This window comes from Ahaetulla prasina, chromosome 3 (genome assembly GCF_028640845.1).
Source record: "Ahaetulla prasina isolate Xishuangbanna chromosome 3, ASM2864084v1, whole genome shotgun sequence".
NCBI classification, from domain to species: domain Eukaryota; kingdom Metazoa; phylum Chordata; class Lepidosauria; order Squamata; family Colubridae; genus Ahaetulla; species Ahaetulla prasina.
In genome coordinates, this window is record NC_080541.1 from 120711474 (window position 1) to 120727624 (window position 16151).

General features: G+C 34.7%; 1 protein-coding gene across 4 annotated transcripts in view; it reads right to left on the reverse strand.

Moving 5' to 3' along the window:
- ANKRD45 (ankyrin repeat domain 45) overlaps positions 1 to 16151 on the reverse strand; it is a 36242-nt gene that overhangs the window by 16648 nt on the left and 3443 nt on the right. For all 4 annotated transcript variants that reach the window (XM_058178322.1, XM_058178321.1, XM_058178320.1 and 1 more), the window contains exons 3-5: positions 11131 to 11298; positions 3079 to 3173; positions 1959 to 2097 (exon numbers count right to left, since the gene is read on the reverse strand). In XM_058178322.1, coding sequence (XP_058034305.1) covers positions 1959 to 2097; positions 3079 to 3173; positions 11131 to 11298 — 402 coding nt within the window. The remainder of the gene's footprint in view (positions 1 to 1958; positions 2098 to 3078; positions 3174 to 11130; positions 11299 to 16151) is intronic.

The following is a 16151-nucleotide window of genomic DNA, read 5'->3' on the forward strand; positions in this document are numbered from 1 at the left end:
TTCGCGGCGGAAGGTCCGAAGGTCAGGTATTTGGCGTAAACCCGGGGGAAGTTCGTTCCAGAGGGTGGGAGCCCCCACAGAGAAGGATCTTCCCCTGGGGGCCGCCAGCCGACATTGCTTGGCGGACGGCACCCTGAGAAGTCCCTCTCTGTGAGAGCGTTCAGGTCGGTGGGAGGCATGAGGTAACAGCAGGCGGTCCCGTAAGTACCCAGTCCCTAAGCCATTAGTGATGAAGATTTGTGCTTGCCGGCTTGAAGGGGACTGTGGTTAGTAAAAGCTAGGTAAGGCTTGGTGATAAGCAGTGGTACATTGATTTAAGACCAATGGCTGTGGTGGGGGTAATTGTTGCATTGCCACATTTTTTTACAACTGGAGGATATAGTATTTTATAATTTTAAGAGTTCCACATAAATAAAACACACTTTTGCACATGAGGGAAAATACACATATTTACCACAATCAGCTGTGCAATATACACATGAATATTTGAAGGATGCATTTCTTTATTACAGTCCTGATTTTTTGTGGAATTTGAGAATAGTGGAATATATACTGTAAAGTTGGAAACTGCTGTAAATCCAAGTAATTATTCTGAAACAAACCTGGGGGAGTGGGGGGGATTATTTTGCCTTACTTCAAAGTACAGAATTCTTTATGTGAGTAGAAATCTAATGCCTGATATTTCAATTATTCGGTGATCGAAGATTTTTTGTGTGGAATAAGTGAAATACTTTGATTCACAGAAACCAGTTTGATCTCTCCTATTTAAATTTAGAATTTCCCCTTAAGAAATATAACAAAGTTATGCGTTTTCAAACTTTCAAGTGCTAAAGAGCTGTAGTGGCACAATGGTTAGAATGCAGTACTGCAGGCTAACTCACTGCTCACTCCAGAAGTTTGATTCTGACCAGCTCAAGGTTGACCCAGCTTTCCAGTCTTCTGAGGTCGGTAAAATGAGAACCCAGATTGTTGGGGGCAATATGCTAATCCTGTAAACCTCTTAGAGAGAGTTGTAAAGTTCTATGAAGCAATATATAAGCCTTAAGTGCTATTGCTATTGAAACCTCAAGCATTTAGTTTGATTTTCTTTGTTTTTGAAGGGTATGGTATCACCATGTCTAAATTGAAAAGAGCTCTCTGAACCTTCAGAATCTGGGAAGGGGTTTAAAAAGAATGCCAAACAATTGGTCATCAATCATTCCACTGCTCAGAAAATCAACTCCAAGTGTGCAAGATTTCAAACAGCATAGTTGGCTGGAGAATTCTGGGAGCTCAAGTCCACAAGTCTTAAAGCTGCCAAGTTTGAAGACCTCTGATCTAGACAAAGACCAGACTTCTGGAATATGATTAGGCAAATTAGAGTTATTTGCCAGTAATTTCTGAATACATGTTTGGCAAAAACCAAAGATCATAAAAACATGTTAATAGGCCTCTTTAGCAACTGTTTGAAGTACTTTGCACGGGCAAAATAACTTTATGGCTGTTCCTTGAACTTATGACCATTGTACCATCTCTGCTGTCACGTGATTGAAATTTGGATGCTTTCTAACAAGCAAATGGAAAGTGAAATGACAAGTTATGGTCACATTATGTCTTCCTTAATGACCTGCAGTGATTAGTTTAACCACAGTGGGAGAGATAAGTTCAACAGTTCAACATGGTCAATAATGTTTTGCTTAGTGACAGAGTGACTGGACCCAGTTGTGGTTGGTAACCAAGGACTAGTATATATTTGTCATTTGATGGGGCATTGGAAATCCTAGAATGAATTGGAAGGAGTGAGGTTTTCAGTAAACTTAATTTGGCAGGTAGGAGTAAATCTCTTCAGAGAAATTTGTTCTGGATTATGCAAAGTTTCAACACCTAGCATGGGCTGGCAGAAAACACTTCCTGAAAATAAAATAGTAATTAAAAATGTGAGAATTCTTTTATCCAAAAGTAAGCTTAAAAATACTCACGTGGTGCAGCCAATTTTGTGAAGATAGGAAGCATTATGTCTTCCAACTGTTGCTTCTGATCAATAAATTCTTGTGTATTAGGCTCTTTTGTATTTTCAAGCCAGTCCAACTTGGCCTGACAGGCCTTGATGGAAGTTGACTACACAAAGAATAAACAAGTATCAGCAAAAACCAGCATTTTAGCAACCACCACTAGAGGTAATCTAGCCAAAATGTAGGCATGCAAGGTATAAGTAACATTTGAAAGATTTCAGAGAATGGAAATTATTTTAGATCCTAAAATATTTGTTTATAAATATTAGGGTTCTTGAGAAATTTCAAAATACAAAAACACAGTAAAGTAAAAGTGTGATATTGCTAGCATATTTGCTCTGTCATTCTTTTGTCAGACAGATAGCAAAGGCTAGTCTATATGATGTATTTGAAAGAAACATTTGGGAAATAGTTAATAGTTACAAAATTGTATTAAATATGTTTCTAAATTTCCATGCATGAATTCAGATATAAAAATTTGGTAATCAGATACTGAACTGAATAGAGATATTCCAGTATAATGAAGCATTTATTCATATATTCACTTTAAATATCTATGAAATTAATATTTGAACTATAATTGACTAGTTCCAGGCTATTTGTTTTTATTTGTGTGAAACAATATAATATTTTACTACAATTTGTAATTTTTTTATTGTATCTTAAAAGCCATGTGTGGTTTACAAAAATGCTATATATAACAATTAATTGTTCAGAATATATGTTACTAATAGTCACCAATAAATCTTGCTTTAAAAAGATTTGGAATTGGCAATGTTAACTAAAGGTCCTCTACAACATTTGACATTTGTTCCTACTTGGTCCTTGCAAAAGACTGAAGAAGTAGTTTGACATTTGAAATGAAACTTCTGATGACCCTATAATACTTTTATAGGGTCATCAATAGGGTCATCAGAACTTATCAGTAACCATGAGTCTGTAACTATCAAATATGTTTTGGCATTAAACATGTATTTTTAATTATACCAAACATACCACTCATTTGGACCAGCTTTAGATTAAACTAGCCAAATTTAAACCCACCATATAAAGAAAATCTATAATTAATTATTATTAAATAATATACCTTATCTTCTTTATTCAGCTTTCCCTGAACTTTCTCAGGATCAGTGATTGTTGCCTGGATTTGGAAAATAAAATTGCGTAAATTCTGCTTGGCCTCTGAAAAAGAGAGAGAAAAAGAGAATAAAGAGACATGAGAATATCCAAGAAATAGCAAGTCTAACACAGCTGAAATTAACTAGATTCTGTGTATCATCTAGATTTCTCATTTTGTCCCAGCGAGCAATCTATTTTAGAGATTAAATTATATGAGATGTTTCTAGGAAAAAAAGTAATTGTTGGAGGGTATATTTTTACTAAGAACACTGCCAGAAACTGAAAAATTAAACTGCCTTCACTCTGCCGTAATCTTGATGAAAACTCTTTCTACCATTTAATACCTACTGATTTTTTAAAAAGGAGCTGACAAGAATGCACATGCATCTATTGCTGCTTATCTGCCTTTCTCATGTTGAATTGTCTCTTAAATTGTGTTTGCAATGTCTTTCCTGATGTTTTTTTAATTTCTGGATAATAACTTCAAAATGGTAAGTTTCCTTTTTCAGTTAAACTCATCTGTGTTTTCCTGTAGACATGACATGTCAGAGTGCGCACAGCTTTACTGAGAAAAACAACCCAGGAGCAATAACAGCAAACAGAGGTAAATAGTGGCTTTATCTACAAAAGAATATATACTATACATACACATACTAATGGCAAAAGTCAAACAATCAGTAAATTACAGCAGGGAAGAACACATGACGAGAGAGAGAGAAGCCCTAACAGGGCCTCTTCTTATTATACAGGGTTTTAAAAGGATAACAGCTAAAAACCTTGCTGACTTATTCCCATCATTACATCAGTGCATCATTGCATCATTGTAGCACCTAGTCAGCTCTTAAATCACTACCCTGACATGACATATGCCATATAGGCAATCTATCAGAATATGTAAATAATCTACTAAACTCTCAGGACAGAGAGTTACATGTTATATTATGTCATGACCCCATTTATGGATTTTTCTTTTATGCTTCCACACACCCTTTCTCTTCCTCTAGAAGTCCAAATGTCCATGACTTCAATGAATCCATGAATCCCATTAAATATCTGGTTATTTATACCTGATGAATAACAAATAGAAGGAAACTGGTCATGCAGTGTCCACTTTCTGATCGTCAGTGTAATGAGCAAGAAGTATGGGATAGCAAAGACACTATAGAATTTAATTTCTATTGTTCATCCCCTCTCCCCCCCTTTATAAATACACCAAGGTATGTATAAATTATGGAGATATGTCTTCTCCCTTTATCGTCTAACATAATGCAACTGTATCATCTGAGCAACAAAATTAACAAAGCCTCAAGTCAAATTTATACTGGTTTGGGAAAGACAATTAGAATAATCATTTAAATAATTTCCATAACACCTTTCTATATTAAAATATTATAGAATTTATTTTTTCCAGTATGATTAAAGCAGCTTACATTCAGAAAACAACCATTTATTAGAAAAATAAATGACATTTGTCAATGATTTTTAGTAAATATTCACTCTGTTATGATTTTCAGAAATGCCTTATTCAGAATTAGGGAAAACATTATGTATGCTTACACATTTTTACAGATGAGAATTGTTAGTATAAAATATAATAAGATTTTCAAATATCACTATTCATTTTTTCATTATTTCAGATGCAGGCTGAAGTTTTTTCATAGCATCTATACTGCATTTTCATTAAATAACACACTTTACCTTCTTCCCTTAGGAATGGCATTAATTAGCCAGCATTTTCAAGTCGACTATACTAAAAATGTCTTTACCTGATATCAACTGAAAACATGGCATTTTTAAAGGAACAAGTATGACAGGCCCATTCTCAACATGGGTAAGGAAAGGAAAGGATCAACAGAAGAATATATAAATAATTATATGATGTACTTTTTGTGTTGATAACATTATGGTACAGGAACGAGGGACAAGACATGTCTACGGCTAATAATTTGATAAATGTACATTTTGTTTTAAGAGTAGGATATTTCAAATTTTAGACATTTTGTATTCTTCGCCTTACATTTCTTTATTTTAAAACACTTTCCTTCAGTTCTTATTGACTTCATAGTCACTTTTCTATAAGATCTGGAGCTCCTTTATGACATCACAGAATCTTCTCACTGCTGATGGGCTAATATTACCACATTCAAATCTCTCTAATGCCCAGGCAGGAAGCTTGGTTATCATGGAAGGATTTATTTGACTAAGATTCTTTTGTGACAGTCCATAATGAACCTCAAAGGCCAATTGCTGCGACTCCTACACAAGGAACATCCATTACATAGAGACATTTTTGTCTGAAAATAGCATAAAATGTTTCTGCGTCATTCTTGCCAGATTTTCCTTTTGTGGACTATCTTATTGATGCAAGATGTTCTTGGTTTTTGTGAACGACCAGCCTGGACAAGAGTTGCTTGGGAAATGACTCCACAGGATCTGGAATTGGTGACTAAAGAGCAATCTATCCTCTTTCATAACTCAATATGTCGCATATACCAGTGTTTTACTGGCATAGGACTATCTAAAGGGTGCCTAGAAGTAGTTTATGCTAGTTACAAAGTGGCACTTGTCATAGCTATAGGTTTAGCTGTACACTTCCTTTTACCCAAACTGAAACTGACAAAAAGCACAAAGGTAAGATTCAGTTGTGCAATGAAGAGGATGCTTCATCCTTTCCCAGTTATACCAATGCCTGACCTCTAACTTTCATTAACCCTAACTCAGAATCCCATCAAATAAAAATAATGCTGTCTGCTGATAATGTAATTATTTCACCTAATTCACATCCCCAACATCTGTCTTCCAATTATCTGAAGCAGATTTTGTGCGAATGCTATTGGATTGGTCTTCACTTATCTGGTTCTCCACAATGTGTGTGTGTGTGTGTGTGTGTGTGTGTGTGTATTTGTTTTCTGAGGTTTGTATGTAGGTCTTTGGTTATTCGGGTTTTCTCCCGTGTAAAATTGGAAGTGTCTTGGCGATGTTTCGACAAAATCAGTTCAAAACCCCACCAGCAGTTAAAAGGAAGAAACAGCTGCGATCACACATTTCTCCTAGAAACACGAAGCTGTAAACACTTAGCCTGATGATGACGAATGGGATTTCGTCGAAACATCGCCAAGACACTTGCAATTTTACGTGGGAGAAAACCTGAATAACCAAAGACTTATATATATGTATTCTGCATAATATATAATTACCAATTCATAGCAGCTCCCAGATTTCTCTGCTTCTACATGGAATTCTAGGAGTTAAAATCCCAATTCATCTGGAGGGAACTTAAGACTTGAAGTCTTAGCTGTCTAAGAATTGTAATTTCAGTAATTGTTTAAATGGCTAAAATCTGATATAATCTAGTCCATATATGATTTATATTGTTGTGCGTTTAAAAATTATTATTAATATCCGCAATCTGCAAGAGATGCTAAGGCATGGCTCTGCCAGTTGGCCAAGGGGTCAAATGGGGGATTTTCTTACTGGAGGTGTCTCCTAGAGTGATGGCAGACTCCACTCCCCCCCCCTTGCTCTCTGCTCTACATCCATCCATCTTTTGGTTATCATATTGAAGTATTCTTGTTGCGCTCCTTTATCATTGTTTATTGTTTTAATATTTTACTTCTGTTTACACACTTTTTCATTTTTCTTCCTTTTTGTTATTGTAAGCCACCTAGAATAACTCCATAACTAGATAGCTGACAAATAAAATTTTAAAATAATAGTAGTAATAATGCTATGAACCATAATAATATCTTAAATCCAATCTGTAATTCTAAGTTCAACTAAATTTTGTCTAATTCAGATTTTGAATGGTATACATACATAGGTATACATTCATAGGTAAGAAGCTCCAAGATAGGTGGTATAAATTTTCAATAAAAGTTTTAATTCATGGTAAATATGTTAAAATATCTAACTCTGTTGTAAAGACATATAAAAAAAGTTCAGCTCTCAGAAAAAAAGTATCATTGTAAAAAAAATTCAGCTCTCAGATGTTATCTTTAAAAAAGCTAACAAGAATGGAACTAAAGACAAGGAACAGATATTTTTATGTAAGAAAATCAAAACAATTCAAGACAATGAGAAGCATATTGTGAGGGGGAACCTTGGTGATTAGGCAAACATTCAAAGCAAAGATAATATCTAAGGAAGGAGTAACAAGCAGACTATAGTAATGAAAGTCTGCTACCAGAATATAATATTATAGAGAGAGATTACAGTACAGCTTTATGCTAAATAATTGTAAATAATAGTATTTTTCATGCAGAGAAGAAATGTAATTGTAATAGTAAATTATATAAATTTCTCCTTATGGCTGAAGCAAAGCTAAAAGTATAACTCTGTCTGAATGTAGGATTTTTGGATATAATTGGTGTCTGCTTACCTAGACTCCAAGGTAAACATTGATTTCCAAAGTTTAAAATATGGATCTCTCTGTATCAGGTTAACAGTCTTATTACTAGCTTTGATTATACATATTTAACAACAACTTGAATTCCAATACTTACAAAATTAAATAAGGAAACCTTTCTTGGCACTTTTATTTGTATTACAAGAAAATTATCCATTACTTATCTACATATCAAACTCTTGTTCGAAGCCATCTACTAATTAAATATTTTTAATTTTAAAAACCCTGTATTTTCAGAACAGATCAATAAATGGACAGGTAATTAATGAACTTATAAAATTAATGCTCAGTATAACAATAAAAGATATCAGAGTACACTGAATTACTTTCCTGATATAAAAAACAAGCTTTAATTTTTTACTTTAATGCTAATGTCTCCACTATATTATCATGTATAAGTTTAAAACAACATTAACATGCTTGCAATTTTTTTCACTTGACAGTCAGAGAACCCGACAACAGCAGTATCAGTTGTCACAGAAATGAATGATGACTATAGCCACGACATGAACAAAATGCTCTACAAGTTAGTGACTAACACTTCCAAGATGATGAAATACATGAAGCGTGTCACCCATCATCACAAAAAAGAAATCAAATACCGTAAATTAAACAAAAAGAGAAAAAATGATGACTATGATGAAGATGAACAGCTTTTTCCAGTTTGTCTGCACAACCATAGCTCCAGTGCAGACACCATATAATGTATAGGCCGAAAAAAATTCTTCCTTCCTATATTCAGCTCTTACTGAATATTTGAAGTGTTGTTCTCAATCCAATAAGATGGCAAAGGAAGTAACAAAGCTCCAATATAGGTTGCTTGGTATGCTGAGTTAGATTCTGTGCAGGATACTATGAATTGTACTGAAGAAGACACAAAGGGGCTATTAAATGTTGTTTTAAAGTCAAACCAAAGTGATTTGCATCTACAATCTCAATAATTAAAGACTGTATTTGGTAGATAATGGAGTGAGTCTTCAATATGATCTTACCTTTGTTATATAAAACTGGGATTGAACTTTAATAAGGCTCCCTTTTCACAGGAAGCAAAGTGCTGTTTCAGCAGTTCAGCATTCCTCATGCTCACTGGATTTCAGATATAGTTAATTCTATGTGACAGGAAAAAAAAGATGAAAAAAATCCTTTCTTCCCAACTTTCTCTTGATACGATTTCTGCTCAGGGAAAACAGGCAAGCAAAGAACAGACAAAAGGCAAGTGATCCTAAAAGAATGAGAAGGTGGCTGAGCGATTCAGTAGCTAAAAGTCAAGCTTATGTAAGTTGCCCAGAGATCAAAAGAAAGGAAAAGATCCCATTGTTTTACTCTTTAACCTCGGAACCTGTTCCTCTGATTATCCTCAAGACAGTTTTACCTGCTTTGTTTTAGTGCTCTTGTATGATGATCAGTTACATTTCTGGCTCTGAAGACACCTTGATAAGAAATGATCCTTTCTTTGAATACTGATCAGGTACAGACACTTCTCACAAAATGGACAAAATCATCAAGAATTAGAAATGACTCAATACAGGAAGTGCTTGACTTACAACCGGTCACTTAGTGATATTGAAAGTTCTGACAGATACCCCCCAAAAGACCCCCAAATATGACCCACACAGTTACATGATCATCTTTGGTTGCTCAGCAACCAGCCCACATTTATCTCCATATGCAATATCCACAGTGCTGTGACCATAATTTAATATATTTTTTTGCCAGAAATCAGCATTTTTTAATGCAAAAAACACCATTGTAGACAATGTTTTTTTTCCTTAATGACACTGAATTTGCTTAACTACTGCAACAAAAGTTGTAAAATTAGATCAGTCAGGTGATGACCCAGTTAACCATCGGTGTGATTTATGACTGTAATTCCAGGCTCAATTCTAGTTCTGTCAATAACTACCTGTATTATTATCCAGGCTAATAAATATGATGGTATCAATAACACTCAAAATACTGTAACAAGAATTGCAAAACCAGAATTATGGTTCTGCTGTGAAGTGATCAACAGATTCAAGATCAAAGTTAGTGGGAGAGAGAGACACCAGAGATCTTACCTTGTTGTATTAATTTTATTATTAAAGGTTTGTTTCACACAATATGCTGAATCAAAACTAAACAAACTGCATTACGGTTTGATGCATAAAGATAGCATTCCCAACTTTAGAGAAAAATCAGGAGGAATCTTCATAACTTTTCAAACTAGCAAATTTTATTGAAAAGCACAAGTTTTCACAAACTATAGCTCATACTTTATAATAAAATGTGTTAGGCTGAAAAAGTGCTACCAGACTCCACCATCTTTAGAGAATGAGTTCATTGACCTACGTAATCTTTTGATTACATCCAGCTATTATAAACATGGGGCAGCCAGGCTGCAAAACAGCACAAAAGCCATAGGATTATTAAAAATCCAGTGATTTCTTACCTGATTACAAATTAAGAACGTTCATTCAAAAATTGAAGTGGAATTACAAATTTAGGTAAAAAGTTTGCATGCTAAGGTATTACTTTTAGTTCCTACATAGTAAGAGAAAGTTCAGTATAAAGCTTTACATACTAGTATGGAAAAAATATGCTTCATTTATTACTGAGGCCTCAAAGGTAAGATGCTGATGAAAAGCAGAGGATCTTTTACCCATCTCTTTGAAATACAAAACTTTTTCATGGGTTTGTTAGTTTCAGTGATGTTAGATGCCTAGAAGAAAAGAATGCACTTGTTGGACAATCCAATTCTCACACATTGTCTTGTTGTCCTTCTCATCCTATTGGCTGTACAACTGACAATCATAATTGAGCCCAAGATTTCCATTATTAAGCAAGGCAGTTGTTAAGTGAGTTTTGCCCCATTTTATGATCCTTTTTGCTATAGTTGTTAAGGGAATCACAGCAGTTGTTAAGAGAATCATGGGGCTCATTAAATGAAACTGGCCTCTTCCATTGACTTTGCTTGTTGGAAGCTGGCTGGGAAGGTAATGGTGATCACATGACTCTGGGACAGTGCAACTGTCATAAATACATGCTGGTTGCCAAATGACCAAATTTAGATCACATGACCAGAGATGCTGCAACGGTCGTAAGTGTGAAAACTGGTTATGTCACTTTTTTCAGTGCTGTTGTAACTCTGAATGGTCACTAAACAAAGGGTTTTAAGTCCAGGACATTTCAGGATGTTTCAGTTCCTGCTTTTTTCTTTCTTTCTCTCTCCTGTGAAATTTGAATAGCTATACTCAGCTCTACGTGGTCTAGCAAACTACCAGTATATGGGTCTTCATTTGTAGAATACAGCTAGCTAGGTATTTAGCCTTTCTACCTTAATGCAATGTTCTAATACACTTTTTCTGTTTTTTAAAACAGCCTCATGTGAATTGACCTATCATTAATGTCTTGCAGCATAAATTAACTATTTTGGGAAATTGTCTTTTTAAAAACAATATACTAGATAGAAAATAGCTTCTCCATAAAGTGCTCCATGAAAATAATTTTTTGTTATTATATACCAGTAGTTGCTATACTACAAATATTTGCCATTTGTACTTGTTCAGAATTCAGCTGATTTCAGTACTGTAAAGCTAAATCTACATCTCAAAGAAGCTTAACAATTATTAATATTACCTGCCCAATCCAAGAATTCAACACACTCTGTTTGCTTATATCGATTTGCAATTTCTCTAGCATTTTCACCCCGGAATGTAGTTGCATAAATATCAGCTTCCAGCTCTACCAGACTTTTCAGTGTGTTTAACTGACCCCAGGCTGCAGCACTATGAAGAAGTGTATAACCTGAGAGAACAAACAAAATCAATGTACGTAACTGTGCACAGAATATCTGCATGCAATACTTTTTACATAATGTATTCTTTTATATACAAGAAAACTCAACTCCCCCTTAGCAAACCATCAGATTAATGCTGGATAGTCAATCAAACAATTTTTAGAATGCCATTCTGACTCAATGCTTAAATATGTGTAGAACATACATGCAAAGCACAGAAAAGGAATAAGAAATAATGAGCTAAATGAGGTACAAAGGTACCTTCATATGTATAGTGTCAAACAAACATTCCTTTTACATTTACCATTAACACATAAACAAAAAAGCTGCTTTCATACATCTACGTTCTCTGTTCCCTGTTAAACCATTTAATAAGCATTCCTTATTAATATTAATTAATATTAATATTATTAATATGACATAACTGTCATATTACTGAATTTTACAATGAACTTTCAACAGTATTTCTGTAAAATATTCTCTAATCCAAGATTATCATAAACTTTTACCTATCTCAACAAGAATTTCTATAGAATTTCTATTTTCTGTAAAAACTCCTATACCTATGAATTCAGTCTTTATCCCTCCAAGCTTTTTATTTTTTAATTTTTTAAAAACATCAATGGGTGAACAGTATGGTACCCGAGTGTCATACATTTTGGTACAAATAGAACAATATTGATCACATTTAACAAGCTTATATAGTTCTGATAATACATATTTTTATGTTAAATTATAGTCTTTCATTATTTAGTTATTCAAAATTTCAATATCTTATTTTTATGCCAATCACCATATTCTGAATGTCATACCTTTTAATACAAATAAAGTATTGATCATATTGATTACATTTAGCATGCTTATATAATTCTAATAACAGTACACATTTAAGTTAGGTTATAGTCTTCCATTATTCAAATTATAATCCTTCATTTAGTTATTCAATGTTGCAATGTTACTTTTATACCAGTCACCATATCCTGCATGTCCTATATTTTAATGCAAATAACATATTATCAGATAAAATAGTATTAATCATATTTGTTTCATTTAACACTCTTATATAATTCTAATAGACATATTTATGTTAAATTAGTCTTTCATTTCAATGTATTATTTTATGCCAATCAATTATAATACTAATACTAATAAATAATAATATAAGCATTTATGTTAAATTATAATATTCCATTATTTGCTTATTCAATTTATAATCCATTATTTGATTATTCAATATTTCAATATATTTTCATGTCAATCACCATATTCTACATGTCATACAATTTAATACAAATAAAATATTGTAATCATATTTTTTACCTTTGGCAAGCATGCACATATTCATGTTGGATTATAATCTTTGATTGTTTGGTTATTCAATAGTTCAATACATTATTTTTATGCCAGTCATCATATTATTTTAACATATTTGATAAAACCATCATTCAAATTCTGATTTCCTGTTATTATTACTTATTATATAAAATGTGTATTTTATTAATCCCCTTCCCTCTAGTTTCCATCCCTATTCTAACTTGGTTATGCCACTACTATATTTAAACATATTCCCTTTCTAGCCATCGTCTCTTACCCGCTTCAAAGCTTTAATTGTTCATTTCTTAGCTTGCCTCCCAAAGTCCTGTCTTAGATCTTTATTTCTATCTACTTCCACAACTTGACTACTCATTTTAAACATTTCTCCCTTCTCTTCCCTTTTCTATAGTCTAGCTTTCAAAATATCTACTCTTGCCCCTCTCTCTCTTCCAGAAAAATATTCCTGGTTCTCCGGTTCCTTTTTTAATTCCCTTAGAATACTCTCCCCTTGGCTTATTTCATCAATCCTTATTATTTTTGTTATTATCTCCTTCGTATCACCTTGTTTCATTTGTTTTGTCTGTTCTGTTTTTTCATCTACTCTTTCATTTGCCTCCTCCTCTTCCTGGTGTCTTGATCACTCCTTTGTATTGTGGTATATTTCCCAGCTTTTCATCTATGCTCTCAATTTGGTTCATCAATATCTCCCTTGTACTTTGAATTAACAACGCCATCTCTTCCCAAATTCCACACATTTCTTCTTGATGAAGCATCTTGTTAAATTTTGTGTCCCTTTTTTGTCCAATAATCCAAAAACCATATATTCAAGCCTAAAGTCACTTCTTAAAAAATTCAATATTCTTAATTCTTTGTATCCCACAATTGATCCACCTGTTCCTCTGGATAATCCCATATGTTTTCCAGAACCTCCTTAAGTCCCTCTACTTGTGTTGTAATCTTCAGGGGTCATTTTAATGTTAGTGTCTTTCTTATTCTCACATTTAAGTCTCCAGTAATCAAGTATTTCCAAGATTTTGGGAATGTGTTATACTTCCTTTTGTCAGCACTCTTAGATTAGATTTCAGTGTTAACCATTTTCCAATTTTCCACAATGTGAAAAATAATGTTATTTTTTTAAATAGCTAATTCCAGCATTTCAAAGTGCCTATCCAAAACAATGCCTGTTCAATTTAAAAGTCCAATTTTCTTAACTATTTTGCCTTTTCCCCTTTAATTCTTTTTCCTTCAATTTTGAAATTTTCTTCAGAGTGTTAAGTCACTGCTGCTTTTAAAAATAGTTATGACCCTCTCTTTTCCTGGATATTCTTTTGGGGTTAAAATTTGAATAAAAAGGATTCTTCTCACCCAGTTCCAGACACTGATCACCAACTCTGCTCCAGCACAATTCTTAGATATTCTTAGATATTCCTTGGCTGTCCCAGTTTCGTGGCAGCCATCTTATACTACCTCTTCTTACCATGGCATAGAGGGAAAAAAGCTCCGGGGTTCAGCAGGAGAGTTGCAATCTCTCCTGCAACCTCTCAGAGTGCCCGTCCTTAGCTTCGCCGCCCCTACAAGGTGACTTGGCTCCGTTCGAAGCCCACAAACAGTGAGAAGCCAGCACAGGAACAGAGAGCTCCATTTCTTGTGACTGATAGTGCTACGACATCAGCCGGAAGTCTCTAATTCAGTCTTAAGAATCAAAAGATTAATACATTACCTCTTTTAGCTAATGTTTCTCAACCTTGACATGGTCCATCATGCTGGCTGAGGAATTCTGGGAGTTGAAATTCAGGCATATTAAAGTTATCAAGATGGAGAAACATTGCTTTAAGCTATCAGCTTTTTTTAAACCACCGATTCTTGCTCATATGTTTTTACAAAAATGCATATATGTATTTGATTGATAGAGAAGTAAACTTTTTCAGAATAGTACATATACTTTAAGTACTAAAATACTTTTAGACCAAAAAATTGGATTTAAAAAGTTGCTCAGTGGAAATGTTATAGGGGAGTAATGACATTAATGGACTGCGGAGGTAAAGAAGCCAAGCAAATGCTGGTTGGGAATTCTGGGACTTTCTATCTAGGCGAATCATGGAGCTATAGAAATGGTATATTCAGACTTCCAGTGAAGATGGTTGACTGAGCAGTCTGGAATGCTCTTCTGGACTAAAGTTTTTTTCAATTTACAAACAAGGGAGTTTCCTAAATTTATATGACTCTTCTGAGTTAAAGAAAATCCCAGAATCACCCCATACATACGCCATACAATAGCAGTTTGAAAAGAAACTGGAGCAGCACACTAAGGTAGCCAAGTGAGAAGACCATAAGCTAAAAGGTGGGCCAAAATCACTTCATTGATGAAAAAAACAGCCATTTTGGTATTTGTTTTTAAACAGACAAGGAGTCATACCTTTCATTTCTTAAACACTTTATTATTATTAAACTAAAAGAGGATCTTTTCAAAAATAGCCTGCTGTATTTGAAGATCTAGACATTTTGAGGGAAATCATTATAAGGAAGTACTTTTTACTTACAAAATAAGGAAGTACTTTTTTCTTGGACAAACATAAAGCTTTAAAAATGTGTGATCTTATTTCATCATTTTCATGAATTTGCCACTTTTATTTGACATTGGGAGTTATAATTTGGATTTTTGGACTGCTTGTTGGAGAGGCTGAAATCTTCCGATCTTAATTAATTGGCCGAGATACCAGCTGATCAACAAAAAGCCTCTTTTAAAAAAAATATTCTTTCATCACAAAAGGAAGGTAAAGAACAGAATATGATGAAGCAACATAGGAGGCAATTATGCCAGACAGACAGAGCCGTTTTGCTCATATCCTCTCCACAAAAGTACATAAAAAGTACATTTTAGTTATAAATATAAATATATCTAATAATGTGCCCGCCAGGCTTCAGTGCATTTCATCAGCCGAGGGCCCAGGGTAAGGGTGGGGGGGTGGCGGTTATTATTAACGAAGGTCTTGAGTCGAGGGAAGTCACTGTGCCGCAGATAGCCAGATGTGAGTCCCTCCTTGTGAAGTGCGGTCTGGGGATGCAGGTGGGTCTGCTGATTACGTACTTGGCTCCTTGCTACATGACAGCAGCCCTGCCTGAGCTGCTTGAGGAGATAGCCGGGACGGCGGTGGATACCCCCAGACTTATGGTTATGGGGGATTTCAACCTGCCGTCGGTAGGCAAAACCTCGATGACGGCTTGGGAGTTCATGGCTTCCATGACAGCCTTGGACCTGACCCAGTTATTTAAGGGTCCCACTCACATCGGGGGAAACACTCTGGACTTGATTTTTGTCTCGGGACAGTGGTTGAATGATCTGGAATTGGGGGATTTAGTTACTGAACCCCTGTCATGGTCAGATCATTCACTTCTTCGACTTGACTTTCGAACCGCCAACCCACACCGCAGGGAGATGGAGCCGGTTCGCTGGTTCCATCCCAGGCACCGGATGGACCCGGAAAGGTTTCTGACGGAGCTTGGGCTGTTTCCTGAAGACCTAGCCCACGGCTCGTCTGAAGAACTA